This window comes from Hyperolius riggenbachi, chromosome 2, assembly GCF_040937935.1.
Source record: "Hyperolius riggenbachi isolate aHypRig1 chromosome 2, aHypRig1.pri, whole genome shotgun sequence".
Lineage (NCBI taxonomy): Eukaryota > Metazoa > Chordata > Amphibia > Anura > Hyperoliidae > Hyperolius > Hyperolius riggenbachi.
The window spans coordinates 91552600-91570320 of NC_090647.1; the positions used below are offsets into that span (position 1 = coordinate 91552600).

General features: G+C 46.7%; 1 protein-coding gene across 9 annotated transcripts in view; it reads left to right on the top strand.

Moving 5' to 3' along the window:
• FRY (FRY microtubule binding protein) overlaps positions 1-17721 on the top strand; it is a 578021-nt gene that overhangs the window by 443254 nt on the left and 117046 nt on the right. For all 9 annotated transcript variants that reach the window (XM_068267046.1, XM_068267044.1, XM_068267045.1 and 6 more), the window contains 2 exons: positions 1522-1672; positions 13872-13975. In XM_068267046.1, the coding sequence (XP_068123147.1) occupies positions 1522-1672; positions 13872-13975 (255 nt within the window). The remainder of the gene's footprint in view (positions 1-1521; positions 1673-13871; positions 13976-17721) is intronic.

Genomic DNA, 17721 nt, shown 5'->3' on the forward strand with positions numbered 1-17721 from the left:
TCTCTGTGGCAGCAGCAGTGGTTGAGTTACACATCTGAAACACGCATGCCGCTAATCCAGTCTGACTTCAGTCAGAGCACCTGATCTACAGGCTTGTTGAGGGGCTGTAGCTGAAAGTATTAGAGACACAGGATCAGCAGCAGGTAATTATCAATTGTTTGCATAAATCAAACTATTCTGGTACGTTCACTCTTCAGATATCATCACAAAATGCAGATATCATGCACAAAATTCTATTCCAATCGACAACAGAATTGTTTTATATTGATTTTCTCCACATACTTTGTGGTTATCTGTACAATTTGATTTTAAAAATCTGATCGAAAGATCACATCTGAGGAAAATATTGTACCATTAATGTGCATCTTTAGACTATGATGGACTATGATAGGTATTCGATTGTAAGCTCCTGTGAGGGACAGTAAAGAACTGCGGAAGATGTCACCGCTATATGAATGCTAAAAGATAAAATGAAATACAATATTTGTAAGATACTGAAATATAGTAGTAGCTTTTATTTTGTGCCTAGGCAGATATTAACAGATCTATGATGCATGCTGATTCCTGTCATTTTCACTGCCTTTTAAAGTGTACCTGAGACAAGAAGCGTCTCAGGTTCCATACTTGCCTGGGGCTTCCTTAAAGGGATACTTAAGCCTGGAATTAAAAATCAGTTTTACTCACCTGGGGCTTCTACCAGCCCCCTGCAGCTGTCTCGTGTCCTCGCAGTCACTCACGGATCCTCCTGACCCCCCCCCCCCCCCACCAGCTAGATTCGTTCTCGGCCAACAGGCTCACTGCACAGGCCTGGCCACGCATCTCCTTCTTTGCATTCCCGTCCGCAATAGCGTCCGGGCATGATGCTATTGCGGATGGGAACGCAAAGACTGCTACACATGGCCAGGCCTTTTGGGCCTGTCGGCAAAATGAAACTAGCTGGTGGCGGGGGACCGGAAGATCTGTGAAGGCACGGGACGGCTGCAGGGGGCAGGTAGAAGCCCCAGGTGAGTAAAACTGATTTTTATATTCTAGGCTTAAGTATTCCGTTAGGACGCTTGTCCCTTGCCGTCTCCCCAGGTGTTTCCTGTCACCCACAATAGTGCCCGAAAGCCTGGCCGAGTCGCACTTCATCGTACATACGTGGCCTGGCCAGGTGCACTCCCCCATCGCGCTCCCATCCCTAGGAGTGTTCTGCGCCTGCACACTTTTTCGCAGAATATGCCCAGGATATGCGCAGGAGGGCGACATGGCCTGGCCACACATGCGTGACGAAGCACAACTTTATCAGGCTTTTGAGCACGATTGCGGGTGCCAGGAGCCAGCCGGGGAGATGGCGACGGGCGAGCGGCCTCAAGGGAGCTTAAGGAAGCCCCAGGTAAGTATGGTGCCTGAGACACTTGTCTCAGGTACACTTTACGTGCTTACTGAGATGCTAAATGAGTTTAGCATCAAGACACTGTGTGCCTAGGCCGTACCCAGCACTCACTCTCTTGTTTATATCACCATCTTCTTGTGTTGCAGATGATCCAGTGTCTCCATACATCAGCTGGCTGCTGAATATAGTGGAGAGTAATCAGCCGCAGCCCCTGCCCATGCCCTGCAATGGAGGATGTTGGGCACCCCTGGTAGACTACTTGCCTGAAACCATCACTCCGCGTGGACCACTTCATAGGTGAGGAGGACATGGCTTACTCTAATGTATCAAATGCTTGTAAAGCTTACACTGTTCAATATGCACCGCTTCGCCTGAACTGCTGCTATAAACTGCCTTCTGCAAGATCTGCACGTAATGTACATATATTCAAAGCTTAGACGGCTCTATATGCATCACTGTGCCAGAACTGCTGCTACCGTCTGCTTGCTGCAAGATCTGCACTTAATGTACATATATTTAAAGCTTAGACCATTCTATATGCACTGCTTCGCCTGAACTACTGCTGTAAACTGCCTGCTGCAAGATCTGCACATTATACATATGTAAATACTATTTTTTAACAAAGAAAAATATTTTTGACCCTTATGCTTTATATATAAAATTGTTAAAAAAAATAAACTTTGGAATCCAATTGGTGCAGGCGCTTTTTTTCCCCCCTTAGTCTGAACCCTGCACAACAACGTTTTTTTTTTTCTATAATTGGAGATTCTGGCATATGTAATGCAATGGTTGCTTGTTAGGCTGAAATGGGGCAGAATATATAGATCGTATTCACTCACATTTGTGTATGTATGACCCAACTGCCAAACTTGGGAACCAGATATTTCTAGGTACATCACACTGCAAGCCGGTGACTTATCAATGTTCTAATCTAATGCTGCATGGAAAGAAACCTACAATCCAAAGCTGTGTTTAAAAGTCATCTGAATTCAGAGCCAGGGGTGTCACAGTGCTAGTAGCCTGCAACGTGTTTCAGCTCGTCCTTTACACTGATCCCACCCCTCTGCTAGAGGAAACAAAGCACCACTTTTTTCCTGGTTTCTAATAGCTATAGGAGCTGTTATGTTCCCCTCTCCCCTTCTAGCTGCCCATTATCCAGGGGAAAGTGTAAAGATAGCATCTTTGACTTCTGTAAACTTTTTGAAGCACAGTGTGCAATAAACACCCATCCCTTCCCCCCGCGAATGTTTGCAGCAAAATAATTATATAAGTCCCTTATCTGCCTGAAACTTTGGCAGTCAGGCAGGTCTTGGCTAATACATCCCTCTGCTAAACTTTTAAATGTAAAAAGAGGTAAAATTGCATTTTTTTCATAAATGAGCCACATTGTTGGCATGCATATTAAATGTGTTATTGAGATGCCCTGGGTGCTAAAAATGGTGCTCGGTTCACTTATCCTCTCTTCCTTCTCAAATAATTGTACACTTACCCCTCCCATCTATCTTGGCATCTGTGATGGGTGTAGTGGTTGGGCACTAATGCTATGGCTGACAGCTCATGGTACTACTAAATAGAATGCCTAAAGTGTCAGCTATTCGCCCAAGATTCTCCCTCTGCTGCACGGTACCTCACAAGTACTTCCCAAGGGAAGCACTGCCTAGCAGCAGAAGTTGGGTAGAGCTAAAAGCAGAAGTGAGGAGTTATGTCCAATGACAGGCAAATACTTTCGCTTTACATGAAAACTAAATGCTAATTCTATGCACCCGGAATTGGACCAATCAGATGTACTTCCTTTTGATTTTGATTGGCCCATTTCAAAGCTGCATACAGACCAGAATTATTTGCATCTGTAGTGAGCAGCTGTGGTCATGTGGCCGACTTTCAGCAGCCAGATACAGTGCTAAAATTCATTAAATTTTGAGCTGTTCAGATGGAACACAAAGCTCTGATCATTTGAATATCAGCTTCCCTGCCAATTTGTTGCCTTGACTCAATCGTAGTTTCCTCCTCTTTGTCTAAGGGCTAGTTCACACTAGGTCTGGAAACGTATCCGTGGCTGCGTTTTTCAGCCCTGATGAAAAACGGAGTCCCGGATACTAATGTTAAAAATATCAGCCGTCCTCACCCAAGAAAAAAACTGATCCGTCTGCGTTTGCAGGGACCCGTTCTCAAAACCTGAACGGAAGGTCCGGATCTGCTGCATTTTCACGCAACGGATCAGGACCCTGATACACGCAGGGGTAGTGAAAAGCAATGAGAAAACGCAACTCCATCTCCACAGGCAAAATAGCACCAAAAACGGATGAAAAAATGGATAGCCTGAACTTTATTATTGGCCCAAAAAATCCTCCCACACCTTCCTAATGACAGAGACACTTTCTGTCCGTGTTTTGGGGTAAAAAACTGAACGGAAACTGATGCAAAACTGATGCACTTTTTTAGGAAAACGGATCAGTTTGTAGTCCGGTGGTACTTCCCCTGATCCCGGACTGCAGTGTCCGTCCTGCAACCGTGCCTAGTGTGGACCTAGCCTAAATAGCTTCTGATATTGCTTCAGCAGTTGGTCACAGGATAGTGGGGAAAAGTTCAGTTAGAACTATTTTGAAATGTTTTAAGTGTTGGCAAGAGACTTATTGAAGATTTTGCTAGAAGACATGGGGGGGGGGGGTGTTGGGGGTAGACCAAGTAGACCAAGGGAATTGGCAAGATGCTGAAAAGAGGGTTGAGCAATTAAAGCTGTCAGTCAGAAAAAGCAACTACCACCAGATAAGTATTTATTTGATGACAGATGTTGCAACTGATTTGAGACGTGTTGGCTTACAGTCGAGATAAGATCTGAATATGGAACAAAAACAGAAAACATTAAAGGGTTCCTTATTTCCTTATGAGACAAGATGAGATAAATGTCTGTGTACAGTCCCAGTCTTCCTTAGAACTAGCCTGTGGTCTGTTTTTCTTTCTCTTGCTGTAAGGGGTTAAGGGCTTGATGACAGATGTTGCAACTGATTTGTGATGAGTTGGCTTAAAGTCAAAATAAGATCTGAATATGGAAAAAGAGAAAACATGAAAGGGTTCCTTATGAGTAAAGATGAGATAAACATCCGTGTACAGTCCCGGTCCTCCTTAGAACGAGCCTGTGTTCTGTTTTTCTTTTCTCTTACTGTAAGGGGTTAAGGGCTTATTTCCACTAAGAGCAATGGCCGTTTCCGTTTTGGCCCCTTCTCCCATTTTTTGCTGTGTAGCCGCAGCCCAAATCGCTAAGATGTGCCATGCACAGCTATAGGGAGTCGGCTGTATAAATCTGCATCATGCCGTCCAGATTCGCACAGTGTGATCTGGATGCAGGCCATGTTACAGATAGGCAGCGTTTCCGCGTGCAGCTCGCATCCGAGGAAAGGCTGCAAATCTGTATATAGTGGAAATTGGCCCGAAGTGTACAGGACTCGAAATCACCGTGTCTATTCAGTAAGACTGCAGTCTGACTGTAGCATAACTCTCACTGATAGCTAATTAGCGATGATAAAAAAAAAACCCACATCTACATGCAGGGAACAGAAAGAAATGTTTGGCAGTTCAACATTTGTCTTTGCAGAATCTAATGGCCCATACTCACGAGGGACAAAAGTGGCCTGTCGCAAGCACACGTGAGTGTGTGCGCGACAGGCCGGCAACAGCTAGTCGCCAGCTCCCTCCGCGTACACACGCGGAAGAGGGATCAGCTGAGCAACGGACGCTGTCGCCGACGCTCCTCCCCCGCCGCCGGAAGCTCCGTGTTGTGGATAGAGGTTGCTGTCGCTAGTCCGCATACTCACGCGGACTAGCGACAGATGCGGCGGAGTTGCGGCTCAATCACGTGGTGACATCAGCGACGAGCGACAGTTCGGGGTGCGCGCCCGTGCAACGCCGCATACTCACGGGCGACATTTGTAGCCCGTGAGTATGGGCCATAAAAGAGAGAGTATAAATTGCTGTCATTTACCTGAGACAGGTAGAAGTTGAAAGGTAGAGTTTAACCATTTAAAATAAGACGATGGAATTCCAATAAAGTCCTATTTAGCAGTTGGACTATAGATGCAATTGTTTATTTCATCATTTTAGTTTCACTTCATGTTTATTTTAAGCATAGAGTTGTTTATGTGACTCCTGAGCAAAGCAGTTCATTCAGGCACTGATATAATGCCGGGTGGCCACCCGCTCACCTGCTATTTGTTACCGCCGTTTGTATAGCAGGAGGCCCCGGCACTTGCTATTTTATTGGGTGCCCCAATTACCTGTAATAGCTGCTAAGTGAGGCTATTAACATAGGCGGGGATGGGTGGGGGGGGTCTTTAGGGCTAGGCATCAACTAAGGGGCCTTAGGGTTGGGGTGTCTAAGGGTTAGGCATTGGTGAGACGGTTTTTAGGGTTAGGCATCAGCAGTGTGTGTGTGGGGGGGGGGGGGTCCTTAGTGTTAGGCATTGACATGGAAGGGTGGGGGGTTCTTAGGGTTGGGCATCGATGGGGATTGGTTAAGCATTGAGAGAAAGTGCTTGTGTTAGAGGAAGGTTAGGTTCTGCCAGAGTAAAAAATTAGTAAATTTTACCAATCATAAGTATTCACGGATTCATAGTAGGCTATAGGCATTTCAGCGATATTCTCCTTGCGGCTATATCTGGCGACCATTTTAAATGTACTTCCTCCTGAGCCATATAGAGGTGTATAGAGAGGACTGCCAGTTGCAGACCATGTAAGAGCGATGTGGTTTGGATACCCTGGTAAGCGTGTTTTGTGAACGTGTTGCTATGCGTGCAGACTGGCTTATGAGAGAGAGAACATTCCACACCATTATCAGCACTGACATTTTTTGAATTACTGTCATGGCCAGTGTTGAAAGCAGACATTGGGAAACAGAAAACAGACAAGAATTTCAGTTCTGCATGGATGCTGTGCTTGTTGGAACACAGGTGCCTGTCTCTTCACACCACCTGATGTTCTGTGTGTCTGGCGCCAATCTTCCCTCACAGCAGACCAGCCTTCCTCGTAATTAGTCTCTTGTGTTTAGTGCATTATTAATTAGCCCAAGCGCTTTAGATTTTTTTGCTGCATTCCCCATTTTGAGTCCATGGCTATACACGATTAGTATTTAAAATTAGCCATGGTCATAGTGCACCTGTCTGTGGCTTCCACCTTACACTAGCACTGTATTCCACTGCCTAGGTAGTAAGTCCCTCTGGAGGTTTTTTTTTATTCTTTGTTTTTATTGAGATTTTAAAAGACGGTATACAGTAAATAATAATACAATTATTATTAAATAATAATACAATAATTATTAAACAATAGTAGAAGATTTAATGTTGCATATGAATGACTTTATGAAGCTAAAGTACACAACTGGATATTAACTTCAATAATAACTGTGTACACATTAAAGCGGATCCGAGATGAAAAACGTACTATAACAAGTAAAATGTCTATATATCTTATCTAAAGTTGCAAACCACTTCAGTAGTTTGATTATTTATTCCTGTGATACAATGAGGGCAGCCATGTTCTGTTTGTCACAGGCTGAGGGCTGGAGATGCTATTAGCTTGCCTGTGTGTAAATTCAGTCCCCTCTCCTCCTCCCCTCTGCCTCTGAAATCTCTGGCTAGTAACCTCCTCCTTTCCAGACTGAGCTCCCATAAGCCCTTGCTACAGTGCCAAGGTACTCTAAAAAGCTGTGGGCGAGGCTTGTTTAGTTTATAGGGAATTTGAGTAGTAAAACAAAACAAAAAAAGTATTTGGCTTGAGGAATGCCCTATAAACTATATGAAAGGAACACAATTATGCAATGAGTAAAAGTTTAAACTGAACTCAAATGAATCCCTATTCCTTGTAGAAATAAAGTGGAAGTAAAGCTCAAAAATCCACAATTCACCTCTTTTATAAGGCCAGTCATAACATAAAGAAGAGTGATGCCCTGGCAGTACTTAAAGACAATCTGTACTGTAAAATTCTTACAATAAAAAGCATACCATTATGTTCTCCTGGGCCCCTCTGTGCTGTTTCTGCCACTCACTGCCGCAATCCTGGCTTGTAATTGCCATTTTTATGCAGTGTTTACAAACAAAAGACATAGCAAGTGATAGGCTGAGAGTAGCTCAGTGTGTGAGTCATACAGAGTGTGCAGGGGGCCTGGAGAGGGTGTGTATAGCTTCTATCCAATCACAAGCAGCACAGCACATTCCAGCCTGACTGCCTCGGCCCGACAGAGCCGACAGACGAGAGAAGATTAGATCATATAACAGAGCTAATACAGCCGCTGTGCAAATAGGAAAGGCTGCAGTAAGACAGAGCACATTAGAACAGCTATAGGAACATATAGGATAGAAGAAATAAGGCTCAACATTTTGTTACAGGGTCTCTTTAAAGGACAACTGAAAGGAGAGGGATCTGATCTGGAGGCTGCCATATTTATTTCCTTTTAAACAATACCAGTTGCCTGGCTGTCCTGTTGATATATTTGGCTGCAGTCGTGTCTGAATCACACCAGAAACAAGCATGCAGCTAATCTTGTCAGACCTGACAATAATATCAGAAACGCCTGATCTGCTGCATGCTTGTTCAAGGTCTATGGCTAAAAGTATTAGAGGCAGAGAATCAGCAGGACAGCCAGGCAACTGGTAACTGGAAATAAATGTCAGCCTTCTTATCCCTTTCACTTCAGATATCCTTTAGCTCCAACTCTGTTTCAGATCATATGACCTCAATTTCAAAGCAAATCTTTCCTTTCAGAAGTCTCATTTTACATACATAAAAATACCATTGGGCCCTTCTGATCACTGAGCTAGTGATGATGAATTAAGTGATGATGAATTAATTGACAGCTCTTTACATTTACCAGCTGACCCTTAAAGGATCACAATCATGTAAAAAAAAACCTGTATATGTATGTGCACCTATGTGCAAAAAATGAATATTTGCTCCAGAATAAAATGTAACTATCAATTCATTTTATTCCCATGTCGCTGTCACTTATTGTAGGTAGTAAAAATCTCACCAATGTGACAGATTTTGGTCTAATCCTTTTCCTCCCGGGGAATTCCCAATCTCTCCTCTATTCTTTAAAAATGGGGAAAAAAAACTCCCATGGGAAAAAAATAATACAAAGATGTTGGCGCGCCCTCCCACCCGCGCCACACGATTTTGCTTTTAAGTTCCTTTAAAAAATAAAGGAATGCCTGAGAATCCCCCATGCGGAGATGGACTAGTCCCAATGCTGACAAGCCTTACCTAAATGTAATTTTAATAATAATTATGTTAACATTTATTTAGCACTGTTCTCTCTCAAATTGCTTAAAAGTTGCAGCCACTAAGGGCACAATCGGTAGGCCACCCTGGAGTATTAGGGTGTCTTGCCCATCAACTGCTCGCTGAATAGGTAACTGGCTTTGAACCCTGGTCTCCAGTTTCAAAGGTGGTGTTTTTAATCAGTTCACTATTGTCACAATCTCACCCCAGTCTAGGTCTGGCAACGGAGCAGGGGTTTATCGGGGTCAGTACGGACAGGGACAAGGGTCTCCACGTGGGTTCAGCAGGGCCCACTGGCTCATGCAGACGGACTACCTCTGGTGTAGCCAGGTGATGGGGACGCTCTCTGCTGCCATCTCTGTACCAGGAAGTGGTTGATTCGTGCTGAGTCAATCACTAGAGACAGGCCTGGCTTCCTATTGGTTGACAGCGAGTGGGAAAATATGCCTTAGATTAAAAATGTAATTTTAGGATTTCAGACCAGGACCGTTGCTACTTAAAGGCCAACTCAAGTGAGAAGAATACGGAGGCTGCCATATTTATTTCCTTTAAAACAATACCAGTTGCCTGGCAGCCCTGCTGAACTATTTGGCTGCAGTCATGTCTGAATCACACCAGAAACAAGCATGCAGCTAATCTTGTCAGATTTGACAATGTCAGAAACACCTGATCTGCAGCATGCTTGTTTAGGGTCTGTGGCTAAAAGGATCAGCAGGACAGCCAGGCAACTGCTATTCCTTTAAAAGGAAATAAATGTGGCAGCCTCCACATACCTCTCGCTACAGTTGTCCTTTAAGGCTGCTACTCTAGTATAATATCTATCTGGGGTGCTGCTGTCAGTGGGACCTAAGCATGGGGATAAAACTCCACCTGAACTCCACCGCCTCCTGTGATTTTGGATCCATTTCCGAGGATGAGATGATTTAAAGTGTAAAGCCCCATACACACATTCAACAGCGGGTTTTTATGCAGCACAATTCTCAAACCACTGATTGTGAAACAAGTTGAACCAAAAAAAAGTTGCTTGCTATTGTTCAAAGAACTGATAAGGCGTCAATCCAACTGTCGGATTGACGGCTTATCAGTCTTATCAGTTCTTTGAACAATAGCAAGAAACTTTTTTTTTTGGTTGTTCAACTTTTTTTCTCAACAAAAGTTATTTGATAATTGTGCTGCATAAAAGACTGCTGAAGCGAAAAGACACTGAAGCGAAAAAAAGAATGATGATATTATGATTTGTATGTGTAGCACAGCTAAGAAATAAAACATTAAGATCAGATACATCAGTGTAATTGTTTCCAGTATAGGAAGAGTTAAGAAACTCCAGTTGTTGTCTCTATGCAAAAAAAATCCATTAAGCTCTACGACTTTCAAAGTCGTAGAGAGGGCTGTCTTCTGACTTTTATTACCTCAACTGTAAGTAAACAAATGTCTTTTTCTCTGCCAGAGGAGAGGTCATTAGTTCAGACTGCTCTGAAAGAATCATTTTGAATGCTGAGTATTGTGTAATCTGCACATATTAGAGAATGATGCAATGTTAGAAAAAACACTATATACCTGAAAATAAAAATATGAGAATATTTTCTTTGCTGCTAATCTTCTAGTAATTATTTATAGTACACAACCAATTCATTATATCATATATTTTTTTCTGCTTCAGTGTCTCTTTAAGAACAAGTGAAGATAGATAGATAGATAGATAGATAGATAGATAGATAGATAGATAGATAGATAGATAGATAGATAGGGAACAGATGTGAGTGCGGCATTATTCAGGTAGCAGGACATCATTCATGCATTTGGTAAATGCCTTAGTAATATTGTTTTACACTCGTTAATCATGCCAAGTAGTCTTTGTGTTTGACTTTATGCAATCCCCTGCTTTTGGCTCAATAGCCTGCCCTACAGTGCCTTGCTTTACAATTACACCTACAATAGAAGCTGGAGAAAAACTGGCTTCACAGGTTGAGCCAGTCATAAATTACCATTATCAATGACCACTGTGAGGCAGAGGCTCTGGGATTTGGCCATACAGGACTTACAGCGAGCTTGTGCTGATAGCCTCTGTGTATAAAACTTTTATTTGGTAACTGGATGACATTACAAGTAGTACAGAATAACTATTGAGCTCTTAAGCAAGTTAAAAGATAGTGCACAACACTTACATTGTGGGCCCCTATGACATGGACCCAGTAGTAAACCATTATCTCAAGTGCAACACCGGTACGCAATAAAATTGTAGTGCGATCAGAGAAATGCTCAGTCCATCTTACCTACTGGTTTCGGCATTGCGTCATCATCAGGGGATCCCTTATAATCCTGAGATCATGAATAAGATTGTATTCTTACCTGCAGCTTCCTCCAGCCCCAAGAGCACCGCTTAGTCCCTCCCTGTCCTCCTGGGTGGCTCCATTGCGCCGCAGTCAGCTCTGTTAATCTGGCTCGGTTGCGCCAGTCGGGTTCTTCAAAGCATGGGCAACAGTCCGTGGATGCGCGGAAGTGCCCGACTAAGGTGACTGAGCCAGATTACCAGGGCTGACTGCAGCAGAACGGAGGGGGGAGGGGGGGCATTGGTGCTCATGGGGCTTTAGGAAGCCGCTGGTAAGTATACAATCTTTCTTATTACTGATCTCAGGTACACTTTAAGAGCTATATTAAAATTTTACTGTTTACAGAATTAATCACTCTTTGTTTGGCTATCTTTTTTGGTGACGTCACCTATTTTGCTTTGAGTACGGGTGATTGCTGGGAGTCTGATTGGACTAACCAGTTCCATTGAGTCCTGAGGATTTGTTATGAATGCAGGTTATTTGCCTTTTCAAAATGTATGTACATTTTCATGTTCCCTATATGCAACACATAGGAATAATCAAAGGGTGCATTCTCCTATTGAGGGTGTGTACACAATTCACTATACCTTCTAAGCTATACAGGTAGTCCGCAGATTACAAACATCCTGAGTTACAGACAACCCGTCCATACAAACGGCACGCACTTTGCAATGATATCACTTCCACAATGAAGAAGAGGAAGACATAGAGCTTGTCAGAACTGCATGGGGCATATTCCGTGGTGAATAAACGCCATAGGTGGACGGAGAGGGGACACGGGGGGGGGGGGGGGGGGAGCTTGTCAGAACTGCGTGGGGCATATTCAGTGGTGAATAAACACCAGAGGGGGACCCGGGGGGGGGGGGGAGTACAGTAGAAGGACAGAGGGAGACAGTCTAGGGACAGAGGGCGGCACAGTAGAGGCTCAGGAGACAGAGGGGGACACTAGACACAGGGGGACAGTGGAGGCACAGGGGACAGAGGGGGGTACAGTGGAAGCACAGGGGGACAGAGTGAAACTCTGAAGGCACAGACAGTGTTCCATCTTAAATATGCATTCAGCTTAAGAGCAAGCCTATATTTCCTATCTCTTTAGTTAACCGAAGACTACCTGTACTTAAACAGGAGTAGTCACCAATATTTATAAAAATAGTCATTCATCGATAAAGCCTATTTAATACTCAACGCGTTTCATGAATTTTATCAAATTCACTTCATCCCACAAAATCCCAGCTTTTTAACAGGGCTGAATTGGTCTATGACGTCCTCAATGATCAGAAAAGGGTATTTGGACTTGAGTCCATATAGAATTTATATTTGTATGTCAGAAGTAGAATGTAAATGACTTTGAATGTAGTGTGCAGCATGTAGATGGGCAAGATGGCACCAGATCGCAGGCAGTTTTCCTCCTTATCTTGCAGTGGAAAGACATGCAATATGTATCCAATTTTTGACATCCAGAAAAGTCTTATCTTTAACCCTCACTTTCATTATTTCCTCATGATGGTCAACACAGCCTACCTAAACCTCAATAGTCATATGTGGTCAGAGGCGTAGCTAGGGTTTTCAGCACCCGGGGACATAAGGGACCCGGGTGCCTCACCCTCAAAAAAAAAAAGGGGGGGGCATGGCCACGCATCAAAATATGGTCTTGGTTATAGGTGGAGTCAAATGTACAAATGCTGTATATGTATAGCCAAATGTGCCCCCTTCCCCCATTCAGATAGCTTGATGTGCCCCCTTTAAATAGCCAAATGTGCCCACCTTTAAATAGCCAGATGTGTCCCCCAAAGTAAGCCATATGTGCCCCCCCCCCCCCCCCCCCCCTTTAGACAGCCAGATGTACCCTTTTTTTCTGCTGGTATTAAGCTTTGTTCACATCTAAAATCGCTGACACCAGCGATTTTCGATTTTTTGCGCAATTTTTTTTCCCTTTCAGGAACCAACTTGCACGTTGTGATTTTGTGTAAAGGGCTTTTCAAATCGCTTTTGTTTTTTCACGCAAGTCAGGAAGTCAATCGATAAGAGGTCACCGAGTCAGCACCAAATGCACTTGTGGGATATGGGAATGACCATTGATAACGCCTGTGGCGTGCACTCATATACAAGACAGTCCAATTTAGCATTAAAAAGACAAGCGAGGCACCATCCACAATGCTTCGGAGTATTTATTTACCCACCATCACCAGCACAGACAGATTACAATCAGCAAAAGTGTGACGGCCTAACAGCCGTTTCGTGGTACTTCCGCTTCTTCAGAGGCCAACGATCACCAAGTTGGCAAGTCAGGAAGTGAACTCTTTGACCCGGAAAATAATAAATACAATGTATTTATTCTTAAAAGCGCAGGGGAAATCGCTATACAAATCGCTTTTTTAAGCATTTTACGATTTCCCTATACTTTCCATTGAGGCAAATCGACCCAAAAATGGTACAGGCAGCACTTTGGTGAGCGGATCGGAATCGAACCACTCATATGTGAACACTCTCATAGGGAATCATTGCACAAGTGCTTTTAGGGTGATTTTCGAAATCGCCAGTGCATAAAAAAATTTGAAAACGCCCTAGGTGTGAACAAGCCCTTAATGCTTTTGCACTACTCTGCAGAGGGAGGGAGAGAGGCGGGGGCTTTTCGGGCAGCCAGCAAACCTCCTCTTACAAACATGGGGATGCAGCGACTGTGCTGATCTCCATCACAGTGATGTGCCTAGGGACAGATGTTCCCCACTTTCCCACCCATAGCTACGCCTCTGTATGTGGTGCATCATGGGAGCGGCTTCTATAGCCTAGTATTGAAGGGAAGGGTCAATGTATACATGTATTTCACAAATGGATTACTGATGATTAAGACTGCTTTTAAACACGGACTTGCTGAGCATTCGCTTCTATCTGTGCAGGTGTAATATTGCAGTCATATTCATGACCGAGATGGTGGTGGATCACAGTGTGAGAGAAGACTGGGCCCTGCACCTCCCCCTACTACTGCACGCTCTCTTCTTAGGCAAGTATTCTCTCTGCATGCATCTGCCTCCAGTCTGTGAGACTGTCCTGTTCTCCATGTTGTGTCTTCAGTTTACGTTTACCAGTGTGTCTAAAATAATAATGGTATTTTAATGGTAATAATGGTATTTTATGTCCATGTAAATCAGCCGGTGGCAATTATTCACAAGGTGATAATAGATGAAGATTTAGTACCATGGTTGAAGTGGAGCAACAGAGACGTAAAGGCCTTGCTCTTCCGTCCTCTGCTTCACTCTTGCCTCGCTCTTCCCTCTTCATTGTTCTGTCTTCTGCCTCGCCCTTTCCTCTTCTGCCTCGCCCTTTCCACTTCTGCCTCGCCCTTTCCTCTTCTGCCTCGCCCTTTCCTCTTCTGCCTCGCCCTTTCCTCTTCTGCCTCGCCCTCTCCTCTTCTGCCTCGCTCTTTCCTCTTCTGCCTCGCTCTTTCCTCTTCTGCCTCGCTCTTTCCTCTTCTGCCTCGCCCTTTCCTCTTCTGCCTCGCCCTTTCCTCTTCTGCCTCGCCCTTTCCTCTTCTGCCTCGCCCTTTCCTCTTCTGCCTCGCCCTTTCCTCTTCTGCCTCGCCCTTTCCTCTTCTGCCTAGCCCTTTCCTCTTCTGCCTAGCCCTTTCCTCTTCTGCCTAGCCCTTTCCTCTTCTGCCTCGCCCTTTCCTCTTCTGCCTCGCCCTTTCCTCTTCTGCCTCGCCCTTTCCTCTTCTGCCTCGCCCTTTCCTCTTCTGCCTCGCCCTTTCCTCTTCTGCCTCGCCCTTTCCTCTTCTGCCTCGCCCTTTCTTCTTCTGCCTCGCCCTTTCCTCTTCTGCCTCGCCCTTTCCTCTTCTGCCTCGCCCTTTCCTCTTCTGCCTCGCTCTTTCCTCTTCTGCCTCGCTCTTTCCTCTTCTGCCTCGCCCTTTCCTCTTCTGCCTCGCCCTTTCCTCTTCTGCCTCGCCCTTTCCTCTTCTGCCTCGCCCCTTTCCTCTTCTGCCTCGCCCTTTCCTCTTCTGCCTCGCCCTTTCCTCTTCTGCCTCGCCCTTTCCTCTTCTGCCTCGCCCTTTCCTCTTCTGCCTCGCCCTTTCCTCTTCTGCCTCGCCCTTTCCTCTTCTGCCTCGCTCTTTCCTCTTCTGCCTCGCTTTTTTCTGCCTCGCCCTTTCCTCTTCTGCCTCGCTCTTTCCTCTTCTGCCTCGCTCTTTCCTCTTCTGCCTCGCTCTTTCCTCTTCTGCCTCGCCCTTTCCTCTTCTGCCTCGCCCTTTCCTCTTCTGCCTCGCCCTTTCCTCTTCTGCCTCGCCCTTTCCTCTTCTGCCTCGCCCTTTCCTCTTCTGCCTCGCTCTTTCCTCTTCTGCCTCGCTTTTTTCTGCCTCGCCCTTTCCTCTTCTGCCTCGCTCTTTCCTCTTCTGCCTCGCTCTTTCCTCTTCTGCCTCGCTCTTTCCTCTTCTGCCTCGCCCTTTCCTCTTCTGCCTCGCCCTTTCCTCTTCTGCCTCGCCCTTTCCTCTTCTGCCTCGCCCTTTCCTCTTCTGCCTCGCCCTTTCCTCTTCTGCCTCGCCCTTTCCTCTTCTGCCTCGCCCTTTCCTCTTCTGCCTCGCCCTTTCCTCTTCTGCCTCGCCCTTTCCTCTTCTGCCTCGCCCTTTCCTCTTCTGCCTCGCCCTTTCCTCTTCTGCCTCGCCCTTTCCTCTTCTGCCTCGCCCTTTCCTCTTCTGCCTCGCTCTTTCCTCTTCTGCCTCGCTTTTTTCTGCCTCGCCCTTTCCTCTTCTGCCTCGCTCTTTCCTCTTCTGCCTCGCCCTTTCCTCTTCTGCCTCGCCCTTTCCTCTTCTGCCTCGCCCTTTCCTCTTCTGCCTCGCCCTTTCCTCTTCTGCCTCGCCCTTTCCTCTTCTGCCTCGCCCTTTCCTCTTCTGCCTCGCTCTTTCCTCTTCTGCCTCGCTTTTTTCTGCCTCGCCCTTTCCTCTTCTGCCTCGCTCTTTCCTCTTCTGCCTCGCTCTTTCCTCTTCTGCCTCGCTCTTTCCTCTTCTGCCTCGCTCTTTCCTCTTCTGCCTCGCCCTTTCCTCTTCTGCCTCGCCCTTTCCTCTTCTGCCTCGCCCTTTCCTCTTCTGCCTCGCCCTTTCCTCTTCTGCCTCGCCCTTTCCTCTTCTGCCTTGCCCTTTCCTCTTCTGCCTTGCCCTTTCCTCTTCTGCCTCGCCCTTTCCTCTTCTGCCTCGCCCTTTCCTCTTCTGCCTCGCCCTTTCCTCTTCTGCCTCGCCCTTTCCTCTTCTGCCTCGCCCTTTCCTCTTCTGCCTCGCCCTTTCCTCTTCTGCCTCGCCCTTTCCTCTTCTGCCTCGCCCTTTCCTCTTCTGCCTCGCCCTTTCCTCTTCTGCCTCGCCCTTTCCTCTTCTGCCTCGCCCTTTCCTCTTCTGCCTCGCTCTTTCCTCTTCTGCCTCGCCCTTTCCTCTTCTGCCTCGCCCTTTCCTCTTCTGCCTCGCCCTTTCCTCTTCTGCCTCGCCCTTTCCTCTTCTGCCTCGCCCTTTCCTCTTCTGCCTCGCCCTTTCCTCTTCTGCCTCGCCCTTTCCTCTTCTGCCTCGCCCTTTCCTCTTCTGCCTCGCCCTTTCCTCTTCTGCCTCGCTCTTTCCTCTTCTGCCTCGCCCTTTCCTCTTCTGCCTCGCCCTTTCCTCTTCTGCCTCGCCCTTTCCTCTTCTGCCTCGCCCTTTCCTCTTCTGCCTCGCCCTTTCCTCTTCTGCCTCGCTCTTTCCTCTTCTGCCTCGCCCTTTCCTCTTCTGCCTCGCCCTTTCCTCTTCTGCCTCGCCCTTTCCTCTTCTGCCTCGCCCTTTCCTCTTCTGCCTCGCCCTTTCCTCTTCTGCCTCGCCCTTTCCTCTTCTGCCTCGCCCTTTCTTCTTCTGCCTCGGCCCTTTCCTCTTCTGCCTCGCCCTTTCCTCTTCTGCCTCGCCCTTTCCTCTTCTGCCTCGCTCTTTCCTCTTCTGCCTCGCCCTTTCCTCTTCTGCCTCGCCCTTTCCTCTTCTGCCTCGCCCTTTCCTCTTCTGCCTCGCCCTTTCCTCTTCTGCCTCGCCCTTTCCTCTTCTGCCTCGCCCTTTCCTCTTCTGCCTCGCCCTTTCCTCTTCTGCCTCGCCCTTTCCTCTTCTGCCTCGCCCTTTCCTCTTCTGCCTCGCCCTTTCCTCTTCTGCCTCGCTCTTTCCTCTTCTGCCTCGCTCTTTCCTCTTCTGCCTCGCTCTTTCCTCTTCTGCCTCGCCCTTTCCTCTTCTGCCTCGCCCTTTCCTCTTCTGCCTCGCCCTTTCCTCTTCTGCCTCGCCCTTTCCTCTTCTGCCTCGCCCTTTCCTCTTCTGCCTCGCCCTTTCCTCTTCTGCCTCGCCCTTTCCTCTTCTGCCTAGCCCTTTCCTCTTCTGCCTAGCCCTTTCCTCTTCTGCCTAGCCCTTTCCTCTTCTGCCTCGCCCTTTCCTCTTCTGCCTCGCCCTTTTCCTCTTCTGCCTCGCCCTTTCCTCTTCTGCCTCGCCCTTTCCTCTTCTGCCTCGCCCTTTCCTCTTCTGCCTCGCCCTTTCCTCTTCTGCCTCGCCCTTTCCTCTTCTGCCTCGCCCTTTCCTCTTCTGCCTCGCCCTTTCCTCTTCTGCCTCGCTCTTTCCTCTTCTGCCTCGCTCTTTCCTCTTCTGCCTCGCCCTTTCCTCTTCTGCCTCGCCCTTTCCTCTTCTGCCTCGCCCTTTCCTCTTCTGCCTCGCCCTTTCCTCTTCTGCCTCGCCCTTTCCTCTTCTGCCTCGCCCTTTCCTCTTCTGCCTCGCTCTTT